We start from the raw sequence: 24899 nt of genomic DNA on the forward strand, positions 1-24899 counted from the left end.
AAAGGGACATTTCGGATGAAATAAACATCCCTCTTCTTGTAACATATAAGAAAAAGACCAAATGGTCCATTCTAGTCTGCCTAGCAAGTTTCTTCTGGTAGTAACTACCGCTCCGTGCTGCTTACCTCAAAGCCTTATAAGGGTAGTAACATTTACAATCTAAATCCAAGCAAATGTGAAACCCATAACAAAATTACTGCTAACAACATTTTTAAGTGGTAAGCAGCCTTCTTGATAATTTATTTATTGAAGATTTATATACTGCTCCTTCCAGGAAAGACAATGCTGCTTGAATGTGCTTTGCTCTTAGACTTGGCCGAAGAAGCAATCCTGTGCTTTTTCCCTAATATCTGCGTATCAGTAGCCCGGACCGTAACAGTCAGGGCCCAGCTTTGGCTGTCGTCTGAATTCAACCCCACTTTTTCTTGCGTTAACAAGGATGGATTTGCCCCTAATGCAATACTTATCATTACACTCTCTGGAGTGGGTGATTAGACTGTCTAGAAGATGTCAGCAATTTGTCCGTACAGCGATTATGCTGGCAAAAGCTGGTATACTGACATTTTGGATTAATGCTAACCCTTTGCCTATTCAGCTCTGATATTCTCATATGTTGGACTGGACAGTTTGGAAAATTTGGATGTCAAATTTCAACTTAAGTTCTTAAATAAATGATAAGAGGGCATAGAAAAGATTCTGTGAGTTAACACCTCCAAAGTTTAAGAAATCTGATATTTAGTGACTTACCTGGGTTTTTTTTTTGGTTTAATATTCAGGGTGAATGTAGTGTGCATGGTCGTTTTGTTGTGTTTATGTCATTACACTTGCTGTGTGTAATTCCTTTAAAAAAGTTGTAACTCAGTTGTTTTGATCTTGTTAGATGACTTGTTTATTGTTGTATCGTGGTTACTTCAATAAATAAATTAGAAAAAAGGCACACATTTCTTAGTGCACTTACTGAAAAACAATTTTAACTGCCGATGCATAGCTCAAGCGCAGTAAGAAAAGTGTATTAATGCTGGGAAAGGTTCGCTAAGCTTAGTCTGAGTTGGTTGGAGATAATGTCATGCAGTTTACAATTGCTCTGGACATTAACAGTGGCTGCTCTGTCTGTCACTTCTGCAGAAGGAAGACAGGAGTTTACAAATGCATATTGCTGGAGTGAAACCAAAATGTACTCCAAAGAAACAAGACACCAATGGCTCAAAGCAAACATCTGTTCACACTGCAAAGTAAATAAAGCTTCAAACAAGTCTTCAGATTTTGGAAACAGCTTTTTAGACTACAAATCTCTAATGCTTACTTCAGTTTTTCAAAGTTCTCGGGCTCCAAACTCCATATTTCTTCAACTTGGGCTCCCCTACAACCTGCAATTAGAAGATAAATTGGTATAAGGGTAGAAAATATAAGATGTCTCCAATCAGAAAGACAGTTCCACTAAATTCACAAAGAACTAGAAAATAACTGAAATCCAAATGAAAAAACATAGGTGGTGTGGTTACCTTATTAATTCATTTGGATAGGGCCAACTGGTTTTTGTTTTTTACCATTAACAATTTTATGAAAGTTTACATAGAACAACAACAAGTTAAAACACCATCCCATTAGGGACACCACATTTCTTAGTTAAACATAATATAAAGCATTTTCCTGATACCTTAAACCCCCTCCCCTCCCCAAAAGAGTTTCAACCTGGCCGACATATTCTAAGCAGGTCAGAACATATTAAGTCCGCAGTAAAACCAAAGCTTACTTAACAAAAGCTAAATCGAAAGTACCTACAATAAGTTTAAAGTATAGTGTTTCTCCAGTAGTCGTCTTCTCACTAGTCCTTCAACAAGTATGTTGGAATGTTATCCCTCTAAGCATTCTTCGCCTTCCATTTCACATAGAGTGCCCAAATTTTCTCAAATTTAAATGACCCGATTGTGCTTTGTGCACATATTTTCCCCATGCGATGCAGAAAATCCAATGTCCCAATAAAAACAGGGAAAGTCGGAACTTGTGGCGACCTACAATACCTACTTAAAACATTTGTACATGTCGCTATGGCCTGTTGCACAAATCTGTTGGTTACAATCGTCCACTGATATCGGTACATCGAGTAGAGCGTTTAGAGGTTGTAGTATAAATGAAAGGGAAAGTATATCATTCATCCAACCCAATATTTTCTGCCAGAATGCCTGAAATTGGGGGCAAACCCACCATATGTGATAGTATGAGCCAGTCCCTAGGCATCCCTTACAGAGAAACATAGAAATGTCGGCAGAAGAAGACCAAACGGCCCCATTCAATCTGCCCAGCAAGCTTCCACACTTTTTTCTCATACTTATCTGTTACTCTTGGCCCTTATTAGTAACTTTCTGGTTCTAGTTACCTTCCACCCCCACCATTGATGTAGAGAGCAGTGATGGAGCTGCATCTAAGTGAAGTATCAAGCTTAATTGGTTAGGGGTAGTAACCGCCGCAATAAGAAAGCTACTCCCACGCTTATTTGTTTACCCAAACCTTCCAGCATGTATCTTTATTTATAGGATAAAAGCAATGAATGCTGACCGGGGTATGGTACCATCTTAGTAAGAGTTTGTAACCTGTTTCTATCAAGGAAGCTGAAATAAGCCCCCTACTTATATCCAGAAAAATGGCTTTCTAGTCCTCGTCTGTCAAGGTACAATCTAAGTCCTGCTCCCACTGCTGGAGGTGTTTAGGTTTGGAAGGGGGATCTCTATTTAACAATATGTACATTTTTGATGAAACTTTTCCTAGTTTATCGGCACTCCGGCACATAGATTCGAACATGGGTACCCCCTATTTCAAGCTAGAAATAATACTAGGATCTTGCAGGAAGTGCCTGACTTGAGTATAAGCATAAATTGCCTCTTGCGGGAGGTCGTATGTTCTTTGCAAATCGATAAAATCTAAAAAGGCTCGAGGCCCCCATAAGTGTTCAAACTTGGTTATCCCCTTTTGTTTCTAAGGCTGAAACAGGGCGGAGTCCACTCCAGGAACTATAATAGTATACCCTGTCGCCTATCAATGTGGTCCTTCAAATTTTCCAGAGCTGTAGGGTAGAGGCCACTGAGGGAGGAATCACTTCCAAGGCTCTCCACGTCTGCCTGGGCTGCCACAGCAGCGCATGAAGCGGCATTGGACTAACTAGTGATTGTTCTAGGCTGACCTAGGATGCTGGGGGCAACAGTTTTGTGCCAATCTACAATGTCTCGCAGGCGAGCTGGTGCATAGTACCGTATGAGGTTGGCGACCCCCAGGCCCCCCCTGTCCTCTAGAGAGATGGATTATGTGCCAAGCAATTCTAGGTGATTTTCCCTGCCAAATGAAATCCATTATCCGCTGCCAGCTCTTGAGGTGGTAAATAGGGATTGAAATAGGAAGGGTTTGAAAAAGATATAGCATTCTGGGTAACACATTCATTTTAATGGATGCTATCCTGCCTAGCCAAGATATGCGGTACTGACTCCATTCCTCTAAGTCTTTGCAAAGTTTTGCTAACAAGGGAGGGTAATTTAATTGGAAAAGGTCTTGGGTATTACCTATATATATCCCCAGATATTTAATCTTATATTTGGGCCATTTGAAAGGATATAAAGATCGTAGTAATACTACCTGGGGTTCACTAACCATGAAATTTAGAATTTCCGACTTGTCCCAGTTTATAGTGAAACTGCGCTGAAGTTGGTCATTTATGCCACTGTTGCTTGGACTGAGGTGACTGGGTTGGTTAAAGTAAATAAAATGTCATCAGCAAATAGTGATATTTTTGAAGAAATGTCCCTACAATAACCCCCGCAATGTCCTTATTATCCCTCACCTTAGAGGCAAACGGCTCTAAAAAAAAATAGCGAAGAGGAGAAGAGAAAGGTGACATCCCTGCCTTGTTCCCTGTTCTACTGTGAAGAGGTCTGAGTAGCTCCCATTGACTTTTATACAAGTCCGAGGCAAGTCGTAGAGTTTGTCGAGCCAGTGAATAAAAGTTTGCCCAAACTGCAGTTTTTCTAACGTTTTGAATAAAAATGGCCACTGATCAAGGTCAAACACCTTTTCGGCAACAACTGAGAGCAGTAAGGAGGAGTCCATTTTTTCTTTATCCACCATATCAGATCTGCAATCTTTCGCACATTGTCTGCGGCCATATGGCCCGTGACAAAGCCAGCTTGAACCGGATAGATAATAGGAAGTATAATTACATTTAGTCTGCTTGCAAAAATTTTTAGGTCAACATTTATTAATATAGGGCAGAACAAGCCACAGACCATTGGGTCTCAGCCAGGCTTGGCTATGATGGTAATGCCACCAATATAACCCCCTCATTTATCAAAATGTGCTAAGGCGTTTTCGCATGCGTTAAGGGCTTATCGCATGCGAAAAGCCCAGTTAACGCATGCAATAGCACCATATTGTATGGTGCGATGAAAATCCAAAAAAGAGGAGGAGTTAGGGGCGGGAGTGGGCTGGGTTTACCATTTTGCGAAGCCCTATCGCACGGCTTTCCTCATAAGGGAGCTCTCAACCTAGCTTGCATCAAGGTTAGGTCTTGCATCAAGCTAGGTTGAGAGAACATTGCACAAATCTCATCTTTGGATAAGTGGCCTCACTCCGAGGGTCATCAAATTTTCACAAGAGAGCACTGTTCTGTTCGTACGTCTCACATTGAATGTCCAAGTGGCCACTAACCCCTACACTAATATCTAAACCTCACCTCGAGTAACTAGGTGGGCCTCCCATAAGGATATAAATACCTAACTCCTATGAGGGTCTTATAGATAGTCAGTCTCTCTCTCTCTCTCTGGTCCCCCAGTGATTTTATGTAGGAAATACCACATTCTGGCACTTATCTGAAAGTGCGAAAAAGTTTATTACCATAAAACACGTCCCTTTTTCTATCGCAGGCGATATTTAATGCATTTTGATAATTTTGATAAATCCAGGCTTTAGAATTAAGTGAGAAAGAATAAGTACCACGAAGTGAGTTAAACATTTTTGTAAGAAGAGAGACCATTTGTATAGAAAATGTTTGGTAAAACCTGGCTGTATAGCCGTCTAGGCCTGGAGACTTTCCAGCCTTAAGATTTTGGATAGCATATTGCACTTTCATAAAGGTAATTTATTTTTCCAATAATGAACGTTGCTCTCACAGACCCTTCCAACTCTCACAGAAGTGAGAGTTGGAAGGGTCTGTCATACTGTTCAGGTAAGTATCAATCTCAACAGAGCAGATAGCTGGATTTTTGCCAAATAACTGAGCATAGAATTCAAGGAATTGGCGCTAATATCCTGGCTGGTCATTAATATACTGCCTGATCCATCTTTTATCTTGATTACATTGTTTTGAGTAATTTTCTGTTTTAGTTTCGGGCCGATACAGTACAGTGCGCTCTGGTGGAGCGCACTGTTAGCCCGAGTTTTCGACATGCTAGCTTTACCCCTTATCCCTGCTCTTTCAGTAACAGCTTTGTAGCAACCACCTAATCTAAAGCAAATCTTCTAAGAAAAAAAGCTTCAAACTCCAAAAGAATGAAAATGGCATGAAGCCCGCAAGATACTGCAAAATGCCAGCACATATCACAAGACCCTATTTATCCACATGGAAGAGACAAAGGGCCACTCATTCACATTCCTCTATTAATGCAGTATATATATTAAACCAATACAAGAAAGATTAATACATCTGTGAAATGGATCAGAAGTCAAAAACAAAAATAAGCCTTCAAAGAAAGAAGTAAACACACCACAGAGAAGGGAAAGGTGGCACGCCTGCAGGAGAATATTTTACCAGCTAAGGATACTAAAAGGGAACTTTCAAACTATCCAAGCCATTTGAAATGTAAATGATCACTTTGAAACAGATACAAAAGAGATTTAATAGAAATGTTGACTTCCTCATTGATTACCAGTCTTTCTATAGCCGCAAATACTACTGTCTCCCTTGACTTTCCCACATTTCTGCAAACACCTACCCTCCCCACCACCACCACCCTTTTAGTCTATAATTCTGTAAAGTTTGGTCAACCATAGTCAAAACATGTAATTTATGTGGCTATTTTGGCTACATCATAACTCTAGCAGCCACGACCATGTCGTCACCCCAACTGCGCTCACCCCCATAAATTTAAGATACCACAATAACATTAAATAGCATACACATTGCAATTCACACAAGTAAAACATAAGCATTAGGTAGGTGAAAAGATCACAGCTTTATTAAACAACAGATATAACTTTAAACTCCCGTACCCGAGCCAACCCACAAACAGCCAACCGGGCTACCTCCTGCCGCCCACTGTGAACCAAGCAAGGTGGCAATCTAACAGGGCCCCCTCCCGCCTTAACACCAAAGCAAGGGGGGGGCCACATTGCCGAAGCATACCAATGCCTTGACATTAGCCGTAAGGCCCCAACCTGGCACTGTCCTTACTGCAATGCACCCCTGCACCACGTCTGAAACCCCCAAAACCGGTTTGGATACATGCCACTGGCATGAGGTAGGGTGAGCCCTTGCCTGATGCCCCTCACCACTATATAAATAGCTGTGGCCATCACCTCAAACCTTAAATAGGTTTTCTAAAGTCTCCTGCAGAGCATTATTGAACAAGTCATAACCTATGTCAGACAAATGGACTTTGTTTGTTGACCCCCAAACTTGTTGGTGCATGCACCAATCTGATGATTCAACTTCTTGCAACATCGCCCCACACATTAAGAAAGGTGGAAAGAAGGCAAAACGATCACCGGCATGGTTAAAAGGGGAGGTGAAAGAAGCTATTTTAGCCAAAAGATCTTCATTCAAAAATTGGAAGGATCCAAAAGAAGAAAATAGGATTATGCATAAACATTGGCAAGTTAAATGTAAGACATTGATAAGACAGGCTAAGAAAAGAAGTTGGCCGTAGAGGTAAAAACTCACAGTAAAAACATTTTAAAATATATCCGAAGCAGAAAGTGTGTGAGGGAGTCAGTTGGACCGTTAGGTGATCAAGGGGTTAAAGGGGCAATTAGAGAAGATAAGGCCATCGCAGAAAGATTAAATGATTTCTTTGCTTCGGTGTTTACTGAAGAGGATGTTGGGGATTTACCCGCACTGGAGAAGGTTTTCATGGGTAATGATTCAGATACACTGAACCAAATCATGGTGAACCTAGAAGATGTGGTAGGCCTGATTGACAAACTGAAGAGTAGTAAATCACCTGGACCGGATGGTATACACCCCAGGGTTCTGAAGGAACTAAAAAATGAAATTTCAGACCTATTAGTAAAAATTTGTAACCTGTCATTAAAATCATCCATTGTACCTGAAGACTGTAGGGTGGCTAATGTAATCCCAATATTTAAAAAGGGCTCCAGGGGTGATCCAGGAAACTACAGACCAGTTAGCCTGACTTCAGCACCAGGAAAAATAGTGGAAAGTGTTCTAGAAATCAAAATCACAGAACATATAGAAAGACATGGTTTAATGGAACAAAGTCAGCATGGCTTTACCCAAGGCAAGTCTTGCCTAACAAATCTGCTTCACTTTTTTGAAGGAGTTAATAAACATGTAGATAAAGGTGAACTGGTATTTGTAGTAAATTTGGATTTTCAGAAGGCGTTTGACAAAGTTCCTCATGAGAGGCTTCTAGAAAAAGTAAAAAGTCACGGGATAGGTGGCGATGTCCTTTCGTGGATTGCAAACTGGCTAAAAGACAGGAAACAGAGAGTAGGATTAAATGGACAGTTTTCTCAGTGGAAGGAAGTAGGCTGTGGAGTGCCTCAGGGATCTGTATTAGGACCCTTACTTTTCAATATATTTATAAATGATCTGGAAAGAAATACGACAAGTGAGGTAATCAAGTTTGCAGGTGATACAAAATGGTTCAGAGTAGTTAAATCACAAGCAGATTGTGATAAATTGCAGGAAGACCTTGTGAGACAGGAAGATTGGGCATCCAAATGGGTGATGAAATTTAATGTGGATAAGTGCAAGGTGATGCATATAGGGAAAAATAACCCATGCTATAGTTACACAATGTTGGGTTCCATATTAGGAGCTACCACCCAAGAAAAAGATCTAGGTGTCATAGTGGATAACACATTGAAAAAAGCAAACAGAATGTTGGGAATCATTAGAAAGGGAATGGTAAATAAAATGGAAAATGTCATAATGTCTCTGTATCGCTCCATGGTGAGACCGCACTTTGAATACTGTGTACAATTCTGGTCACCGCATCTCAAAAAAGATATAGTTGCGATGGAGAAGTAAGTATCACTGGCTGGCCCCATGCTATGGAACTCCATGCCACTCTAAATAAGGCCGCAGAGAAATTTGAAAATATTCAAAACCAATCTGAAAACCTGGCTCTTTAAACAAGCTTTTTATAAAGATAAAGAGAAGGAGAAATCCAGTTGATTGATAAGGACACACCAAACTAGAACTTATTACTTGTAACCTACAAATGCATATTAATGTTAAATTCAAACCGTCTAATATGTTCCCAACAGACAAGCTTAACTTACACACATAGTTTTTTGTATTAAATTGTTACCGTACTATGATGGCACATGTTTAATTTGTAATCTATACCACTCATATTTTCATTATCGTGCCTTGCTGTAAACCATTGTGAAGGTTATCTAACTTAACGACGGTATAAGAAGAGTTTTTAAATAAAATAAATAAAATAATACAGAGAAGGGCGACCAAAATGATAAAGGGAATGGAACAGCTCCCCTATGAGGAAAGATTAAAGAGATTAGGACTTTTCAGCTTGGATAAGAGACGGCTGAGGGGGGATATGATAGAGGTGTTTAAAATCATGAGAGATCTAGGACGGGTAGATGTGAATCGGTTATTTATTCTTTCGTATAATAGAAAGACTAGGGGGCACTCCATGAAGTTAGCATGGGGCACATTTAAAACTAATCGGAGAAAGTTCTTTTTCACTCAATGCACAATTAAACTCTGGAATTTGTTGCCAGAGAATGTGGTTAGTGCAGTTTGTGTAGCTGTGTTTAAAAAAAGGTTTGGATAAGTTCTTGGAGGAGAAGTCCATTAATGGCTATTAATTAAGTTGACTTAGGGAATAGCCACTGCTATTAATTGCATCAGTAGCATGGGATCTACTTAGTTTTTGGGCAATTGCCAGGATTGGCCACTGTTGGAGACAGGATGCTGGGCTTGATGGACCCTTGGTCTGACCCAGTATAGCATGTTCTCATGTTGTCCCTACATGCGAATGAAAGCTTTTCTTGAGGCCCAGTGCACAAATGTGCCCTGAGGACTGCTGTGCAATCAAATTAGGGTTGAAGACTTCATACAGCTGTGTTGTTGATGCATCCTGAATGCCTTGTGGCTTTGCGTCCCCACAAGGGCTGAGATGTGAGCTCATCTAAACTGGAGCCCTTGCGGGGAGGGTTCCTGCTGCTGGCCACTCTCATGGTGTACGGTGGTCTTTGCAGATTTTGCCCGTCCACAGGAATGTTGTTCAACAGTGTTGTGCCAATGGAGAGGCAGATGAGTGCTGCCTCCTCTGGGGCTGGAATCCCTCAACTGCTGCCTGGTCTTCCTTACACATGGTTTCTTCTTCTGCCCCAACCCCTCCTTGCTGCTCAACTCCCCAAGAATAGACTACCCTTTTTGTTCTGGCCTGTCCCTGGGGTTTGGTTAAGAGTCCTCACAGGCTCGAGCACAGTTGATTCCAGTGTCTCCTCAGAGGGCAAGTTGCATGGTGTCTCGGCCATTTTATCTGTGGTCCCCTCGATTCACTGCCTTCCCAAACTGCAACTACGTGACATCCCTAGCAGAAACTACACTCATTCCAGTGGTGCTGTAAGAGGGAATTATCCGGTCCACACCAAACTTGAAGAGGATGGGCTGATGGCAGATTCAAACCCACAGCCTCCTTTCACGTATACCACAAGACCAGTATAGTGAAAGTAAAGCGGTGTGGTGCTATTAAAGCGCTGCTTGTTTCTCCCGGCTAAGGCTAACCGCCAGAGGTGATCAGCAACTTTTTTTTTTTTTTTATTGGAGAGACGAGAGATTGCCCATCTCACTGTCCTCGTGTGGGATTCAAACCGATGCAGAAAGGTCAAGCCGCATGGCAAGACACTGACTATCTCTCCTGGCTGAGCTATCCAAGCACTGGCTGAATTAAAAAATGGTGGCTGGTATTTAGCACAGCTCTTAAATATGGCGCACTGATGTCATCACTCCTTGCCGACTGCTAATCCTTCTGCCCCCCCTCCCCCCCCATCACAGCTGCGAGGCCATGTGGGTAACTCGGCCCAGTGAAGAAGGAGGGAGGAAGGAAGGCAGTGACGCCCTGCGCCGTCACTCCCCCAGCAGCTCTGGGCCACGTCGGATCAGGATGCACAGCACCCAGTTACTGGGGGGCTGTGGACAAGCTTGGGCCCACCCATTTCTTTGCTCGTTCTGCAATGAAAGTAACAGAATTCTGAAAACCTATTCCCAAATGTATTAAGGACAGTATATATGAGGCATTTTTCCCCACAGGCATAAAATGAGAGAAAACATTTAGTACATGAGCTCCTTTGATAGGCCAGAGGGAGGATATTTGCCTATCACTTGCATATTAATCTTTATTTCTAAAGAACAATAGGAAACTGACACAAAGGGATCTATTTAATAAATAGCCAGGCTAATGTAATAAGGTGCGCTAGGATGAGTGTACACATTTTATGCACTCCCGAATTAATAAGAATTTCAGAGCACAAAGTGTGTACATAAAATTAGAGCTCTTCCATGTAAATCCCATGTTAAAAAAGGAAACGGTTTATGTGCCAGAATGTATTTTGCTGCACAAAACATTTAAGCATAAACTGTGGTTTGTTTGCATTGTGTAGACAGCATGAACTGTGCCCTTAAAAGTTGTGTGCACAAACCCTAGGTCCATGATCCCCCAAACTCCAGATCCAAGAGCACACTGGGGCAAAGTATTATAGACTAACATTAACCTCAACAATGAAAGATAACTTTACTCCTTCTTTGTCCAAGAATTAAATGTCCATTTCAAAAATTGAGTTAAGCCTACATATCTCTCTGCATCAGGAAGTAATAACTAATTTGTGCATGGAAATCATGTTTTATAAGCATAAATCATGTTTTGTGTGCATTAAAGTCATTTATGCCCGCTATTCTTTTTTTGGTGCACTCTGAGGTTTATGCATTTGATGCGCTTGCATGCCCTTAATTTAATGTACTGGAAGTCAACGTTTTATTTAGCTTGTGCATTAAGAAAACATGCACTAGAATACAGTGCTCATTCTTTTACTCCAATCTTATTACATCGGGCCTGACAATAGCAGTTTATATACCTGTGGGCCTGAAGTAATAAGGTGTGTTCAGCAAAAGGCAGTTTTACCCTCAGTTGTAAGTATATATTTTTTTTCTGCACGAACTCTAGTCAAGATGCAGCAAAGAATTCTGCACACAAAAAAATATGCATATTAAACTGTGCATGCTGCTTAGTGCCCTCATATGGAAATACCATGCTAATGAAGGCATTACCCCCCAAAGCAGAGAGATGCTCTGGCTTAGCTCACGTTTTCTTAGCACTGAAAGTTTTACTCCTCGTCATAAGTGGAATCAAATTTCCAGCACTAGTATGTTAGTTCATGAGTGGCTCCTGTAGCCAGGATTTTATATGCAGAAAACAAGTTTTCTACACAAAAGATTTTCTGTTCATAAAATGATTTCTACACAAAAATTGCTTTCTGCATTAAAAACGTTTTTTGGGCACATAAATCATATTTTATGTGCAAAAAACATACTTTTCTGTGCACAAAGCCTTTTCTTTGCACACATTTTCTGAATCACGCATTTTTGGTTAGTTTTTTTTAACTACCAATATATTAACATACCATCAGTTAACTACAAGAGGAGTTAAAAAAAATTTTGCTTGTGCATTAAAGTGTGGAGCCAATACATTAAGGTGCACGTTAAAACGGCCATTTGTACATGTTAACAGCAATGTCTCCTGTGTGCCCAATGCAATATTTAAATGAGCTGCTGCGTTAAAAAACAAGCTAGGGAAGAATTGCGCATCCTTAGCGCTCAAATTCATCGGGCACCCACAATTGGTTTAAGAACATAAGAACATGCCATGCTGGGTCAGACCAAGGGTCCATCAAGCCCAGCATCCTGTTTCCAACAGAGGCCAAACCAGGTCACAAGAACCTGGCAATTACCTGTTTCAGGTCAATTTCACCCAATATACTCACATTAGCAAGGGCGAAATCTGCCTGGAGTGTGTCTATAGTGCGCCCACAATTTTTTTTTCATCAAGCCATTACATTATACCTTTAAGCCTTAAAACACCAAAGCAATAGATTTAAGTATCGCAACAATACTAAGTAGGAGGAACCACAGAGGACAGTATTTTTAAAATTTCTCCTGAGCCCTTGACTCGGATTAACTGAATGCCAGCTCCGGGGCTGGAGTTAAACTTGCCGCGTCAAAGTGTGTGTTGGATGCCCAGCGATTTTCCACATCCGGGATAATAGTTAATAGCCTCATCTACATGGAATTTACATGTGATGAATGCTATCAGCTATGCGTTTGATTAGGCACGCTTTTGGATGCACTGATCTCCGTATTGCATCGGATACTAGTTTTGTGCATCCAAAACGCGTATCCAACTGCGCACAAACCTGAGCACTAGGCTGGGTACATTTTGGTGCTGATGGAATAAGACACACATAAAACATGTGCTCGTATTGAGCGCCTTTTCCCTAACATGTGCACAGCCATATCTCCTGGGTGCCTAATGCAATATTTAAATGAGCTGCTGCATTAAAAAGGACACACTAGGATGAATTGTGTATCTCCAGCGCTCAAATGAATCGGTCGCCCACAATTACAACAGGTGCTCAATACAAGCGTCCGTTTTATTCCCCTTCAGGTTGATTTCGCCCAATATACATGTACAATAGCAAGGAGCAAAATCAGCTGGAGCGTCTCTAGAGTGCATGTATATCCTGTCCAGAAATTTCTTCTTCATCAAGCCATTATATTATGCCTTTATTCTTAAACAATGGAAGCAATGATACTAAGTAGGAGGAACCACAGAGGACAGAATTTTTTTAAATTTCTTTTGAGCCATTCACTCGCAGATTGACTTAATGCCAGCTCCAGGACTAGAATTAAATTTGTCATGTTCAAAAGTGCGCATTGGGCACCCAGCGATTTTCGGCTAATAGCCTCAGCTACATGGGATTTACATGTGATGAGTTCTATTGGCCAAGCATTTGTTTGGGCGTGCATTTTGGACACGCTAATCTCCTTAATGACCTAGGTAGTAATCTAGCGTGTCCCAACTGCACATAAACCTGTGCACTAGGCTGGGTGCACTTTATTGCAGCAGTCCCTGTATACTGAATTTCAAAGTACAGTTTTAATGCTCAGTTTATTCATAAGCCCGTGTCAGCCCTGATTATGTTAAAGCAACAGTACCTCTTTGTCCCGTCCACCCCCCCCCCCCCCCCCAAAAGCAAAATTTCTCATTAACATTTAATGAGATGTTTAAAATTCAAAATGCTAACCTGCCTAGTTACTACACTACATTTAGTTTTTACATCCAGACTTCAACCTGATTCACTCAGCGCTGAGGGTGCATATCTACTGCAACCACAGGAAAGACGCAACACAAGCTATGTGAACAGCTCTCAAGGCCCACTTTTTCAGTAATCACAAGGAGTGAAACGTTTACCAATGTCTTACCACTCACGGGAAACCTTGATTTATTATAGGTTTCTTTTGTTTTTTTAAAGATCGCTACATGACTAATGTGACAGATCCACCAACTTAGTATTAACTTGTTCCATACTGGTAAATCACAAACTAAGCTTCAGATTCCTAAAGGAAAATAAAGTCACGACTGTCAGTGACAAACACATTACTACGGCTGGACACGATACAGAGGAGAAAGCCTAAAGGGGCAGGGGCCGGAGCCTAGGATGACCACATGTGCGGTGGGACAGAGCAATGGGCTCAGAAAGAAAACCTGAAAAGAGCTAAGGCTTTGGCATGGAGCCAGGCCAGATCGCGAGGACGGGGACGGAGCCGGGCCCTGCAGGCTTCGCCGCAGCGGAGGGAAACCGACCTCGGTAATAACCCTAAGGGCAGCTTCGCGACCCCCGTGGGCAAACTCAGGAGGGCCCGGCTCTCGGAGGCCGCCCATAAGCACTTACCGAAGCCCTTGATGAGCTCGGTAAAGACGCCCGGGTCGCTCTCCATCAGACACCATTCCCCGGCGCTCCCGGCCATGCTCGCCGCCGGCTGGACAGGCGTCACGATGGTTTCGCCGCCACCGCGACCAGCCGCACTCCGCCTCCTTTCCGGCAGCCTTTGCGCTACCATAGAGTTCTGCCGTTGGCTGACTCGCCGACACAATGACTCAAGCGGCGCGCCTTCCTCGGTGCTAGGTAGCTCTATGGCTTTTCCCGGGATTGTTCTGTGACGCAACAGACGTGAAAGCGCTAATCGGCGCGTTGGGCAGCAGAGGTCCGAAGGCCAATCGGGGAGCTCGTCTCAGGCGCGCGCCGGTCAGGAGACGCCGCGAGCCCGAGGCGAGGAGCCCGCGAAGCCGGTCAGAGGCTCGTGACGTCACGCAGCAGGTAAGCGCATCCTTCGGGCCCCAAGCGAGTGACGCTCTGCGCCTGCGTAGCTTCGGCCTCACTCGAAACCCGAGCCTGTGCCTCCCTTGTCCATAAGCAAGAGGCGTGACGTAATAACTCACGGGCTGATGTCACTTGGGCTCGCGTTAGAGAGAGGGCGGCCCCGCCCTCCTCGCGTTGGTTCTTGATAGGTGCTGCGCGCAGAGGCGAATACTGGACCTCAAGTTGTATGTGAGCGCGGAATAGCCGTGGAGCGCTGAGTCATTTCTCAGTTTAAATCCAGGGCCCCCTCACACTCTGCTTCAAGGGTGAAGAAGCAGCTCCCGTTTACCTCCCAGTATTTTATGGAATTTGTAGCCTTGTTTGCATGTGTAACCGGGTCCCAGAATCACTAAAAGGTCAGGCCTAGTTTATAGAGAAGTGTGCAGACCTTCGGATTTTCAGGATTGCCACAATGAATATGCATGAAAGAGAATTGCATATCCTGGGTTTCCAATGTAGGCACATCTATCTCATCTAATATTCCTTGTGGATATCCTGAAAACCTGTCACGTTAGGTGTGCCTGGAGGAGAATGGAAAGCACTGCTTTAGAGCACCTCTGATCCCCTCACTCCCTCCTGCTTCCTCTGATCCCCCCTCAATGACTCCCCTCCAATACTATCTGCGCCCCTCATTCATGCTCCCTCTCCTCACAGCCGCTTAGATCCCCTTACTCCAGGGCTTCCCAGACCAGTCCTGGGGACCCCACAGCCAGTAGTGTTTTCAGGATATCCACAATGAAGATGCATGTGAAATTTACATATGGAGACCTGGTATATGCAACTATCTCATGCATCTTCATTGTGGATATCCTGAAAACTCGACTGGTTGTGGGACCCCAGAACAGGTTTGGGAAGTCCTGCCTTAATTGCTCTTCCTCTACTTTTACCCCTGCATCAGTCTTGCCCCCTGCACCTCTCACTCTCCCTTTCCTTGCTGATCCCTACACTCTTGCCTTCCTTTCCACTCTGCCTCTCCCAGTCCCTCCATCAGAACTCTCTCTCCCTTTCCTCCTAACCCCTGCGATCCCCTCATTCACTATTCCTCCTCTTCACTCACTCTTGCCCCCAGTCCCTTTTACCCCTAGTCCTTGCTCTCCCCATCTCATATGGCATATTTCATCCCCCACATCCCAAGGGCAAATACCCACACATGCACTTAACCTGGGCCCCCCCCCCCCCCCAATTTCCTCAGCCAGTTTTATACCCCATCCCATCTTTTACAGTCACCCATTCCCTAGCCTTTTTCCACAATTTCCCCCTAGCCCTTCAGCTCCACTTTCACAACTCCAGTCCCCACTTTCACAATTCCTTTTACATTCTATCCCTTGAACCCAGTCACTCTCACCCCTCCCAAAAAAGCTTCCCACCAGTTTCTATTTTATACTCCCTCCTTATCCTCAAAAAATAAAATCCAGATTCTCTCTTAAAACTTTCCTTCTTTCCCCCCAAAACAACAATTCATCCTGTAACTCCACTTTCCTCTAGGGTTCCTATGGAAGATTTAATTTCCCTCTTCCTACAGATCTGGTGGCAGGAGGAGGAGAGCAGTGGCAGCATGTCAGGCCAAGTTCGACCTCTACCGTCAACTACAAGGAAACATAGTTTAGCAGCAGTTGGGACCCTGGCTGAGACCCCTGTGGCTCTTCTGCAAGATCCACTGGACTTGTACACCTGGGGCCATGGGTTCAGTCTTTGCTGCCCCTGACACAATGTTAGTCTTCTGGGATGGGCAACCAGGGATCTTGACTTACAGTAATATTCAGTGATCGCTGGATGGTGTGCTTCATCATTAGCATGCAAGAGATGAAGGTTCATTTGAAGATAAGGGTCCTAGAGTTCAGGAAAACTTTCTTACAATGGAGTACCTCAGGGAGTCGTTAGTTGGATGGAAAAATCTAGGAGAAGTAGAAGAGTAGTGGGCAGAATTAAAAGGAGATATCATAAGGGCAAGTAATCTTTTTGTTAGAAAAATAACTAAAGAAAAAGTCACTATGGTTTTTAAAGAAGTAGCTGAAAAGGTAAAGGAGAAAAGGTGAGTGTTCATAAACTAAAAGATCACAGAAGGAAATTAAGAGAACCTGGGAAATGCAAAAATTCAAATAGAAGGCAAACATGGGAAAACGGGGGGGATGACTTTTGTTTTTTTTTAGATATGTTAGTGATAGTAGGAAGTCAAAAGTGTCAAAGTAGCACTCAGTGGTGAAGGGGAGGAATATGTAGAGGCTGATGAGGAAAAAGGAAAATTGCTTAACAAATATTTCTGTTCGGTGTTCATTGTGTAAGGGACCACTGGAGCAGGACCACATAAAACGAACATGGATTTTATTTATTTTATTTAAAAACTCTCTTCTATACCGTCCTTGAGTTGGATAACCATCACAACGATTTACAAAAAGGCACGATAATGAAAAAATATGAGTGGTATAGATTACAAATTAACCATGTGCCATCATAGAATGGTAACAATTTAGTATAAAAACTATGGGCTGGATTTTAAAAGGGTTACGCGCTTAAGTTAAGCGCGTAACCCTTAAAACCCCCCCCTGCGCGCGCCGAGCCTATTTTGCATAGGCTCGGCGGCGTGCGCAAGCCCCAGGACGCGCGTAAATCCTGGGGCTTTCCTGAGGGGGGGCGTGTTGGGGGCGTGTGTCTCGATCCGTGCGTCGTCGGGGGGCGTGACGCGGCCGGAGCGTCATCCGGGGGCGCCGCCGCGGGGCGTGGTTTCGGCCCGGGGCATATTGGGGCATGGCCGTGGCCTCCGGACCAGCCCCCGGACCGGACCATGGAGCGCGGCAGTCGGCCCGGCATGCGCAAAGTTAGGGGGGGTTAGATAGGGCCGGGGGGGTGGGTTAGGTAGGGGAAGGGAGGGTAAGGTGGGAGGAGGCCGAAGGAAAGTTCCCTCCGAGGCCGCTCCGATTTCGGAGTGGCCTCGGAGGGAATGGGCAGCGTGTGCAGGGCTCGGAGTGCGCAAGTTGCACAAATGTGCACGCCTGGTGCGTGAACAAAAGTACGCGTGTGCGCTGTTTTTAAAATCTGCCCCAGAGTGTGTAAGTTAAGCTTGCTTGTTAGGAACATATTAGGCGGTTTTAATTTAACATTAAAATGCATTTGTAGGTTACAAGTAATAACTTCTAGTTTGGTGCGTCCCTGTCATTCAACTGTTTTTCTCCTTATCTTTATCTCTGTAAAAAGCTTGTTTAAATAGCCAGGTTTTCAGGTTGGATTTGAATATTTTGAAGTTTCTCTGCAGCCTTATTTCGAGGGGCATGGTGTCCCATAGCACAGGACCAGCCAGTGACAGTGCTCTTTCCCTTACTTGCGTGAGATGTGCTGATTTGACAGAGGGGACAGTTAGTAGAGCCTTATTAGCAGATCTTAGGTTTCTGTGCGGGACATGTACGTGCAGTGCCATGTTAAGCCAGTCTGCTTTTTCATTGTGGATTAGTTTATGAATTATGCATAGTGTCTTATATTGTGTTCTTTGTTCAATTGGAAGCTAGTGTAATTCGGCGAGTGTTCCTGTAATGTGATCATTCTTTTTTTTGCCAGTCAAAATTGTAGCAGCTGAATTTTGTAATATTTGTAGTGGCCGAATCGTAGATTGTGGTAGTCCTAAAAGCAGGGAGTTACAATAATCTGTGTTTGCGAATATCATTGCCTGAAGAACTGTGCGAAAATTGTTTAGCGTTAGTAGAGGTTTTAGTCTTCTCAGGATCATCAGTTTCGCGTATCCTTCTTTTGTTTTCAGTGAGATGTGTTGTTTCATGTTTAGCTCAGGGTCAATTATTACTCCTGGATTTTGTACTTTTAATGCTAACTCAACGGATTGAATATTTTTGATTGTAAATGTAGGTTGTATGTGATATATGTTTTTACGTTCAAGGTGTAAGAATTCCATTTTGTCGATGTTTCTTACCAGTTCCATCTGATTTAAGAGCTGTTTGATTATCTCAAGATACATATTGGCAAGTTTCATTGTTTCTTCAATGGTGTTTACAATAGGTAGCAGTAGCTGTATATCATCTGCGTATATGTAATGTATGATTCCCAGTCCTGCTGGTAGGTGACATACCGGGAAGTAGATTTATTTATTTATTTATTTATAGATTCTTTTATACCGCGGTACGTATAGACATACATCACCTCGGTTTACAGTGAAACAAATTAGCAACAGGCTTTACATGTAACAGTTTAAAAAACAGTAAAACATTTAACAGCAACAGGCTTTACAGAAACAAGGGTTTTAAAGATAATATGCATACATCATTAAATATCAAACAATAAAATATAAATAACCATGTATTCGCAGGAGCAAATTAACTGTCAGCAGCGAGACCAATGTCACATTGAATACAATAGCCTAAATTGAGTAACAGTGGGGGGTATGGAATAGCAGAATGTAAATACAAAATGCGAGGAAAAGAACTTGGAGTCAGTGAGGAATAATAAGGGATAGCTGAATTTTTAGGTTAGATGAGATTCATAGAGTGAATGCTTGTTCAAACAACCATGTTTTAAGGTTTTGTTTGAAGGTTTTGTGACAGGATTCAAGACGCAGGTCCAACGGCATGTTGTTCCAGATTTTGATACCCGCTATGGAGAATGATCGGTCTATGGTGGAAACGTGTTTGATGTGTTTTAGTGGATGGACAGCTAATTTCGCTTGGTGAATATTTCTAATTGGTCTGTTGGAGGTGCGAAAAATGAGCTGATCAGAGAACCATTGCATCTCTTGGTTGTGAATTGATTTGTGGGCTAACAACATTAACATTTAACATTAGATAAATGTTAAAGAGTGTTGCTGAAGGGCTGATCCCTGTGGGACACCGGTTTGCAGTTTGACTTTGTCTGAGAGTGTGTTTTTAATTTGTATTTGAAAACATCTATTGTTTAAGTATGATTCAAACCATTTTATTGTTTTGTTAGTGAGTCCTATTTCTTTCAGCCTATTGAGTAGTATTTTGTGATTCACAGTGTCAAATGCTGCGGAGAGATCTAATAGAACCAGAATCTAGTGTGTTCCTGTATCGAAACCTCTTAAGATAGTATCTGATAAAGCTAATAGCAGAGTTTCAGTACTGTAGTGTTTGCGAAAACCATGTTGTGTTGGGTATAATATGTTGTTGCTTTCAATGTGGTTTGACAATTGCTTTTGTACTGTTTTTCAATTAGCTTGGCTAATAGGGGTAAGTTGGAAACTGGTCTATAGTTGTTAAGATTTAGGTGGTCGAGGTTCTTTTTCTTAATCATTGGTTTGATTATAGCTCCTTTCAAAGTATCAGGCATTACTCCTTCATCTAGTGAGAGGTTGATGATCTTAGTTAGTGTTGGGGTTATTGTGTTGGCTAGTTTTTTTAGTTCTGTAATGGGGATGGTGTCTATTACGTGGGTAGCAGGTTTCAGTTGGAAGTGAGATAAACCTTAAATCAATTTTCGGAACAGCGTGTTCATGAGGAGCTCACTAAACTTAAAGTGAATAAGATGATGGGGCCTGATGGGATACATCCAAGGGTACTAAGAGATCTTAGAGAAGTCCTTCTAGCTCCACTGGCTGACCTTTTCCATGCTTCTTTAGAGGAGAGATTAGTTCCAGAGGGCTGGAGACAGGTGGATGTGGTTTCTATTCATACATGTGGAAGTAAGGAGGAGGCTGGGAACTACAGACTGGTTGGTCTGACCTCTGTGGGGAGCATATTAATGGATCGTTGCTAAAATAGAGGAGAGTGCAGTTTTTAAAATCCAATGGATTGCAAGATCCGAGACAGCATGGCTTTACCAGAGGTAAATCTTGTCAGACTAATCTGATCTATTTCTTTGACTGGGAGACCAGCGAGTTGGATCAAGGAAGAGTGCTAGGTGTAGTGTACTTAGATTTCAGTAAGACCTTTGATACAGTTCTGCATAGGAGACTTATAAAAAAAAAAAAAAAGATTGAACGTCCTTGGTATGGGATCTAGAATAACTTACTGGATTAGAAACTGACTGAGAGAGAAGCAACAAAGGATGGTGGTAAATGGAGTTTCTCTGAGGGTTTGTTATTAGTGTTGTGACTCAGGAATCCCTCCTTAAACTGTTTTGTTTTTTTTCCAATACTTTTGAGAGCAACATAGCTGAATGATTATTGGGAAAGATTTGTTTTTTTGCCAATGATACTAAAATCTGCAACAGGGTGGCAGCCAGGAAAGTGTGGAAAACATGCAGGGTCTAGCTAAGCTTGAAGAATGGTCCAGGGTCAGCTAAGATTTAATGCTAAAAAATGCAGAGTAGGTAGGAGGAAATGTGGAATACAGGATTTACATTCAGACAACATCCAACAAGGCATTGATCTGTGCAGTCTGGGTAACCAAGCATCGGGGTAACTTGCTGGATGGGGCAATTACTACCCTTAACCATTATGTCTTATGCTCACCTTTGATGCAACTCCAACATTACTCTCTGCATCAATGACAGGGAATGGCAGGAAATTTGAATCAGTTACCAACAGGGGCCCTGAATTTGGTGGTTGATGAAACAGATAAGTATGGGAAAATAAGTGTGGGAGCTTGCTGGGCAGACTGGATGGGCCGATTGGTCTTTTTCTGCCGTCATTTCCTTGTTTCTATGTAATGCCTCCGGTGCAGATCTTACAAAGTCTAGAGGAGGTACAGAGGGATTCCATCCTGGTATCAGAAGATGTTCCGTCTCCAACACTTGGCCAAAGAGCAAGTCAGCCCTTAGACCAAGTGATGGACTTAGTGAAAACTTTCTTTACCTCTCTAGTTTCTAAGGATAAAGAGGGTACTCTCCAAACGCTGCTTTTCAAGATACCAGATTTACTCCTGCAAGAAGGAATCCCAGTTTCCCCACTTAGAGTGGACACCATCAGATCCCACATAAGATGGTTCTAGTCCTAGACACTCACTTGCAGTGGAGTCCAGCCAGTCTGAGAAGATTTACCGAGAGTACACCCTCCGAAACAACCAAGGTTCCCCTCAGTCAGCAGATTCATCATTGGGATCCTGAATTAATGTTCCCTTCCTCCTCTGATCTGAAGAGGGTTTGATGGGGATACTCTCCAAATCCCTACTTGACCCTCCAGAACACTCCTCTCTGCCAGAGAACCTCTCTTACTTCAGTATTCTGGACAAGCTGAGTGCAGCTCTTGGAGTCAATGTTTGTAAGTCTTTGGCCTTCTCCAAATTCTAGATTTCCCATTTGAGCCAGCAGCCATTCCAATCTAAGATATTCTTTTTGCAAGAGTTGCAAACAAGAATGTGAGAGAACCTGATTTCCTGTGCTCCAGTTACAATAAAACTAGACCTCAAATACAGAGTCCAAAACATCTTTGGGAAATGGAGTAATAAAATTATCTTATCAATGAGTAATAGTGGAGTCTGCTCTTAAAAAAAGCCAAAAAACAAGTTTATTCTTCACCCCACCAGTAAAGGGTCCCAGGTTGCTAGAAACTTTTGGTAAGAAAGTATTCCAGAGCTCCATGTTCAATCCATATATTTCTGCTCACCACTTCTAAATGATTCAGTACTTACATGATTGCATGCAGAAGCTATAGCCATTCCTTCTGTCAGGTGATACTGCCTTGGCATATCCACAACTGTTTCTAGAAATGGAAGAGTATATATATATATATATATATATATATATATATATATATATATATATATATATATATATATACCACATTATTCAGTCAGTTTACGAAGAGTTTGACATAACTGCCTGTTCTTCATTGGTCTAGTGGATGTCCCCTGTCTAGGAGATCACCTTTTTGGAGATAAGCTCAGGGAAATGGTTGCTCAAATCAAGGAGCAGAATGTAGCAGTCCAGTCCCTCTCAATCAGCTCAGAGCAACAGTCTACTTCATGCGGCTGTACCACACTTTAAAAAAAAACTGTACTTCCAGAGATGCCCCTGCCAGCGGTTTCAAAGGTTTTGGATCCTGCCTTTGCTTCCCCAGCAGCAACAGCTTTCTGTCTGAAGTTGACAACAAGAACTTCATGCAGCTTAAAGAGGCCCAACTGAAGCTCAGGCCCAGTTTTTGACCATCCTCCAAACCCAATAATTATCCTTTCTGGTAGGAGGAATGATCCATACCTATTTGGAGGAATGGTGCAAAATTATCAAAGACCATTGGTTACTCCAAAATTGTGGATTCTGGATACTGCTTATGTTTCTCCCGACTTTCCATACTTCCTCATTTTTCAGCCTTCAATCCATATCTATATCACACGGCGCAACTCTGGCTGGAGGTGGCATCATGTCTCAGTTGAATGATAGAACCTGTTCCACCCCAGCAGCATGGCTAGGGGTTCTACTCCTGTTACTTCCTTATCCCCTAAAAAACTGGAGAATTGAGACCGTTTCTGGATTTAAGAAGCCTGAATAAGAATCTTCTCAAATTCAAAATGAACTCTCTTCACATGGTTTTCCCCTTCCTCCAGAAGGGGGAATGGATGTGTGCTCTGGATTTGAAGGACTCTTATGTGAATATTTCCATCCATCCCTCCCACTGGTTTTATTCATTCTTTGTGGTAGATTCTTCTCATTACCAATACCAAGTACGCCTCTTCAGACTATCCACAGCAACGAGAGTCTTCACCAAATGCCTAGCTGTAATAGTAGCATACCTACGTCAACAAGGCATCCAGGTTTTCTCTGACCTAGATGACTAGCTAGTGACAGCAACTTCATGGGAAGATGTTATCAACCCCTACATCATTAGGCTTCCTGGTGAACTTCAAAAATCAATTCTATTTCCCACCCAGGGAATGGATAGATTCCCTACAAGAAAAAGCCTTCCTCCTTGTCAGACCAGGTGAACACATTCACAACCCTTGTATATCGACTGCTGGATGCAGATCAGCCATCAGCCAGAGATATGCTAGTTATTTTGGTACACATGGTGGCAGTAGTTAATGTAATTCTGCTAACCTGCCTTCACATGCAACACCTACAATGGGGCTTCGGCTCACAGTCTGACCAATTAACTCAGCCCTTGACAATCTTGATGGACGTTTTGCAAGACATGAAACAGGGCTTTGCTGGTGGCTATAACCCTTCATCCTGTATTTGGCTCCTCACCAAGTAACATTGGTAACAAATGCCTCTCCAAAAAGATGGTGTCCACATAGGCCAAACTCAAGGGGCTTAGTCGTTAATAGAAAGACAATTTCAGATCAATCTGCTAGAACTGCGAGCAATCAGATATGTTTTGAGAGATTTCACACATCTTCTCCACGGAAGAGCATTCTCATTCAAACTGACTACCAGGTAGTCATGTTCTGTATGAAAAAGCAAGGTGGTACGGGGTCATGGACCCTTTGCCAGGAGGTGTTTGATATGTGGGAATGGGTATGCAAATATCAAGCTGTCCTGCAAGCAGCCTACCTTCCAGAGATTTCCAACACATTAACAGATAGTCTCAGCACAGTAGTTTGCCCACACAAGTGGTCCCTGCAAAAATCAACTGCCAACAGACTAAATTCAGTCTTTGGGGACTTCCAACAATCAACCTCTTTCCATCAGAGAAAAACAGAAAAATTGAAAGATTTTGCTCCATTCTTCCCAGAGAACTCAGATCAGCTCAGGATGTTTTTATGCTTAACTGGAATGCAGATCTCATGTTCACTTTTCCTCCAATTCCATTGATTACCAGGACGATGCAAAAAGTTCTCAAGGACTAGGCCCGGATGATTCCTATTGCTCCAGTGTGGTCCAGGCAAGATTGGTTTGTGTACTTGATACAGCACCCTCTAATCCATCTTAGGAAGGATCCATAGTTAGTAACTCAAGAGGAAGAATGTCTGTATTATCCAAATCTTCCCTTCCTCAACCTGACAGCATGGATGTTCACTGATTGCACATTATTCCTTACCCAAATAGGTTTAGGATATAGTAGTGTCTGTATGGATGCCATCTATTAGAAAAGCTTATGGATTTAAATGGAAATGGTTCTCATCTTGGTGTCTACACACCTCCTTGGATTCATTCGCACGTGAACCAAAAGTACTTACCCTCTCTGTCTTCCTCAGGTCTCAGTACTTCATCAGTAAGAGTTCATCTTAGTGCCACTTTCAGTTTAAGGGTAGGCCATTGGTATCCAAGTTCATAAAAGATTTATGGCAATCAAAGCCTCCAGTTGTCATGCCACAACTAATGAAACCCCCATATGAACCGTTGGAGTCAGCTTTCCATGTCATTTCTGACATGGAAAGTATTATTCCTCATTTCAA

The 24899-nt window shown here is 42.6% G+C and overlaps 2 protein-coding genes across 6 annotated transcripts in view; one reads left to right on the forward strand and one right to left on the reverse strand.

Annotated features, from left to right (window-relative positions):
* UCHL5 (ubiquitin C-terminal hydrolase L5) overlaps positions 1-14521 on the reverse strand; it is a 166977-nt gene extending 152456 nt beyond the window's left edge. For all 5 annotated transcript variants that reach the window (XM_029618537.1, XM_029618536.1, XM_029618535.1 and 2 more), the window contains exons 1-2: positions 14203-14521; positions 1304-1367 (exon numbers count right to left, since the gene is read on the reverse strand). In XM_029618537.1, coding sequence (XP_029474397.1) covers positions 1304-1367; positions 14203-14371 — 233 coding nt within the window. In that variant the 5' untranslated portion in view covers positions 14372-14521. The remainder of the gene's footprint in view (positions 1-1303; positions 1368-14202) is intronic.
* The window catches only part of RO60 (Ro60, Y RNA binding protein), a 65146-nt gene continuing 54741 nt past the window's right edge, over positions 14495-24899 (forward strand). Inside the window, exon 1 of the mRNA XM_029618533.1 lies at positions 14495-14628. The gene's annotated coding sequence lies outside the window, so the exon portion shown is untranslated. The remainder of the gene's footprint in view (positions 14629-24899) is intronic.

This window comes from Rhinatrema bivittatum, chromosome 10, assembly GCF_901001135.1.
Source record: "Rhinatrema bivittatum chromosome 10, aRhiBiv1.1, whole genome shotgun sequence".
Lineage (NCBI taxonomy): Eukaryota > Metazoa > Chordata > Amphibia > Gymnophiona > Rhinatrematidae > Rhinatrema > Rhinatrema bivittatum.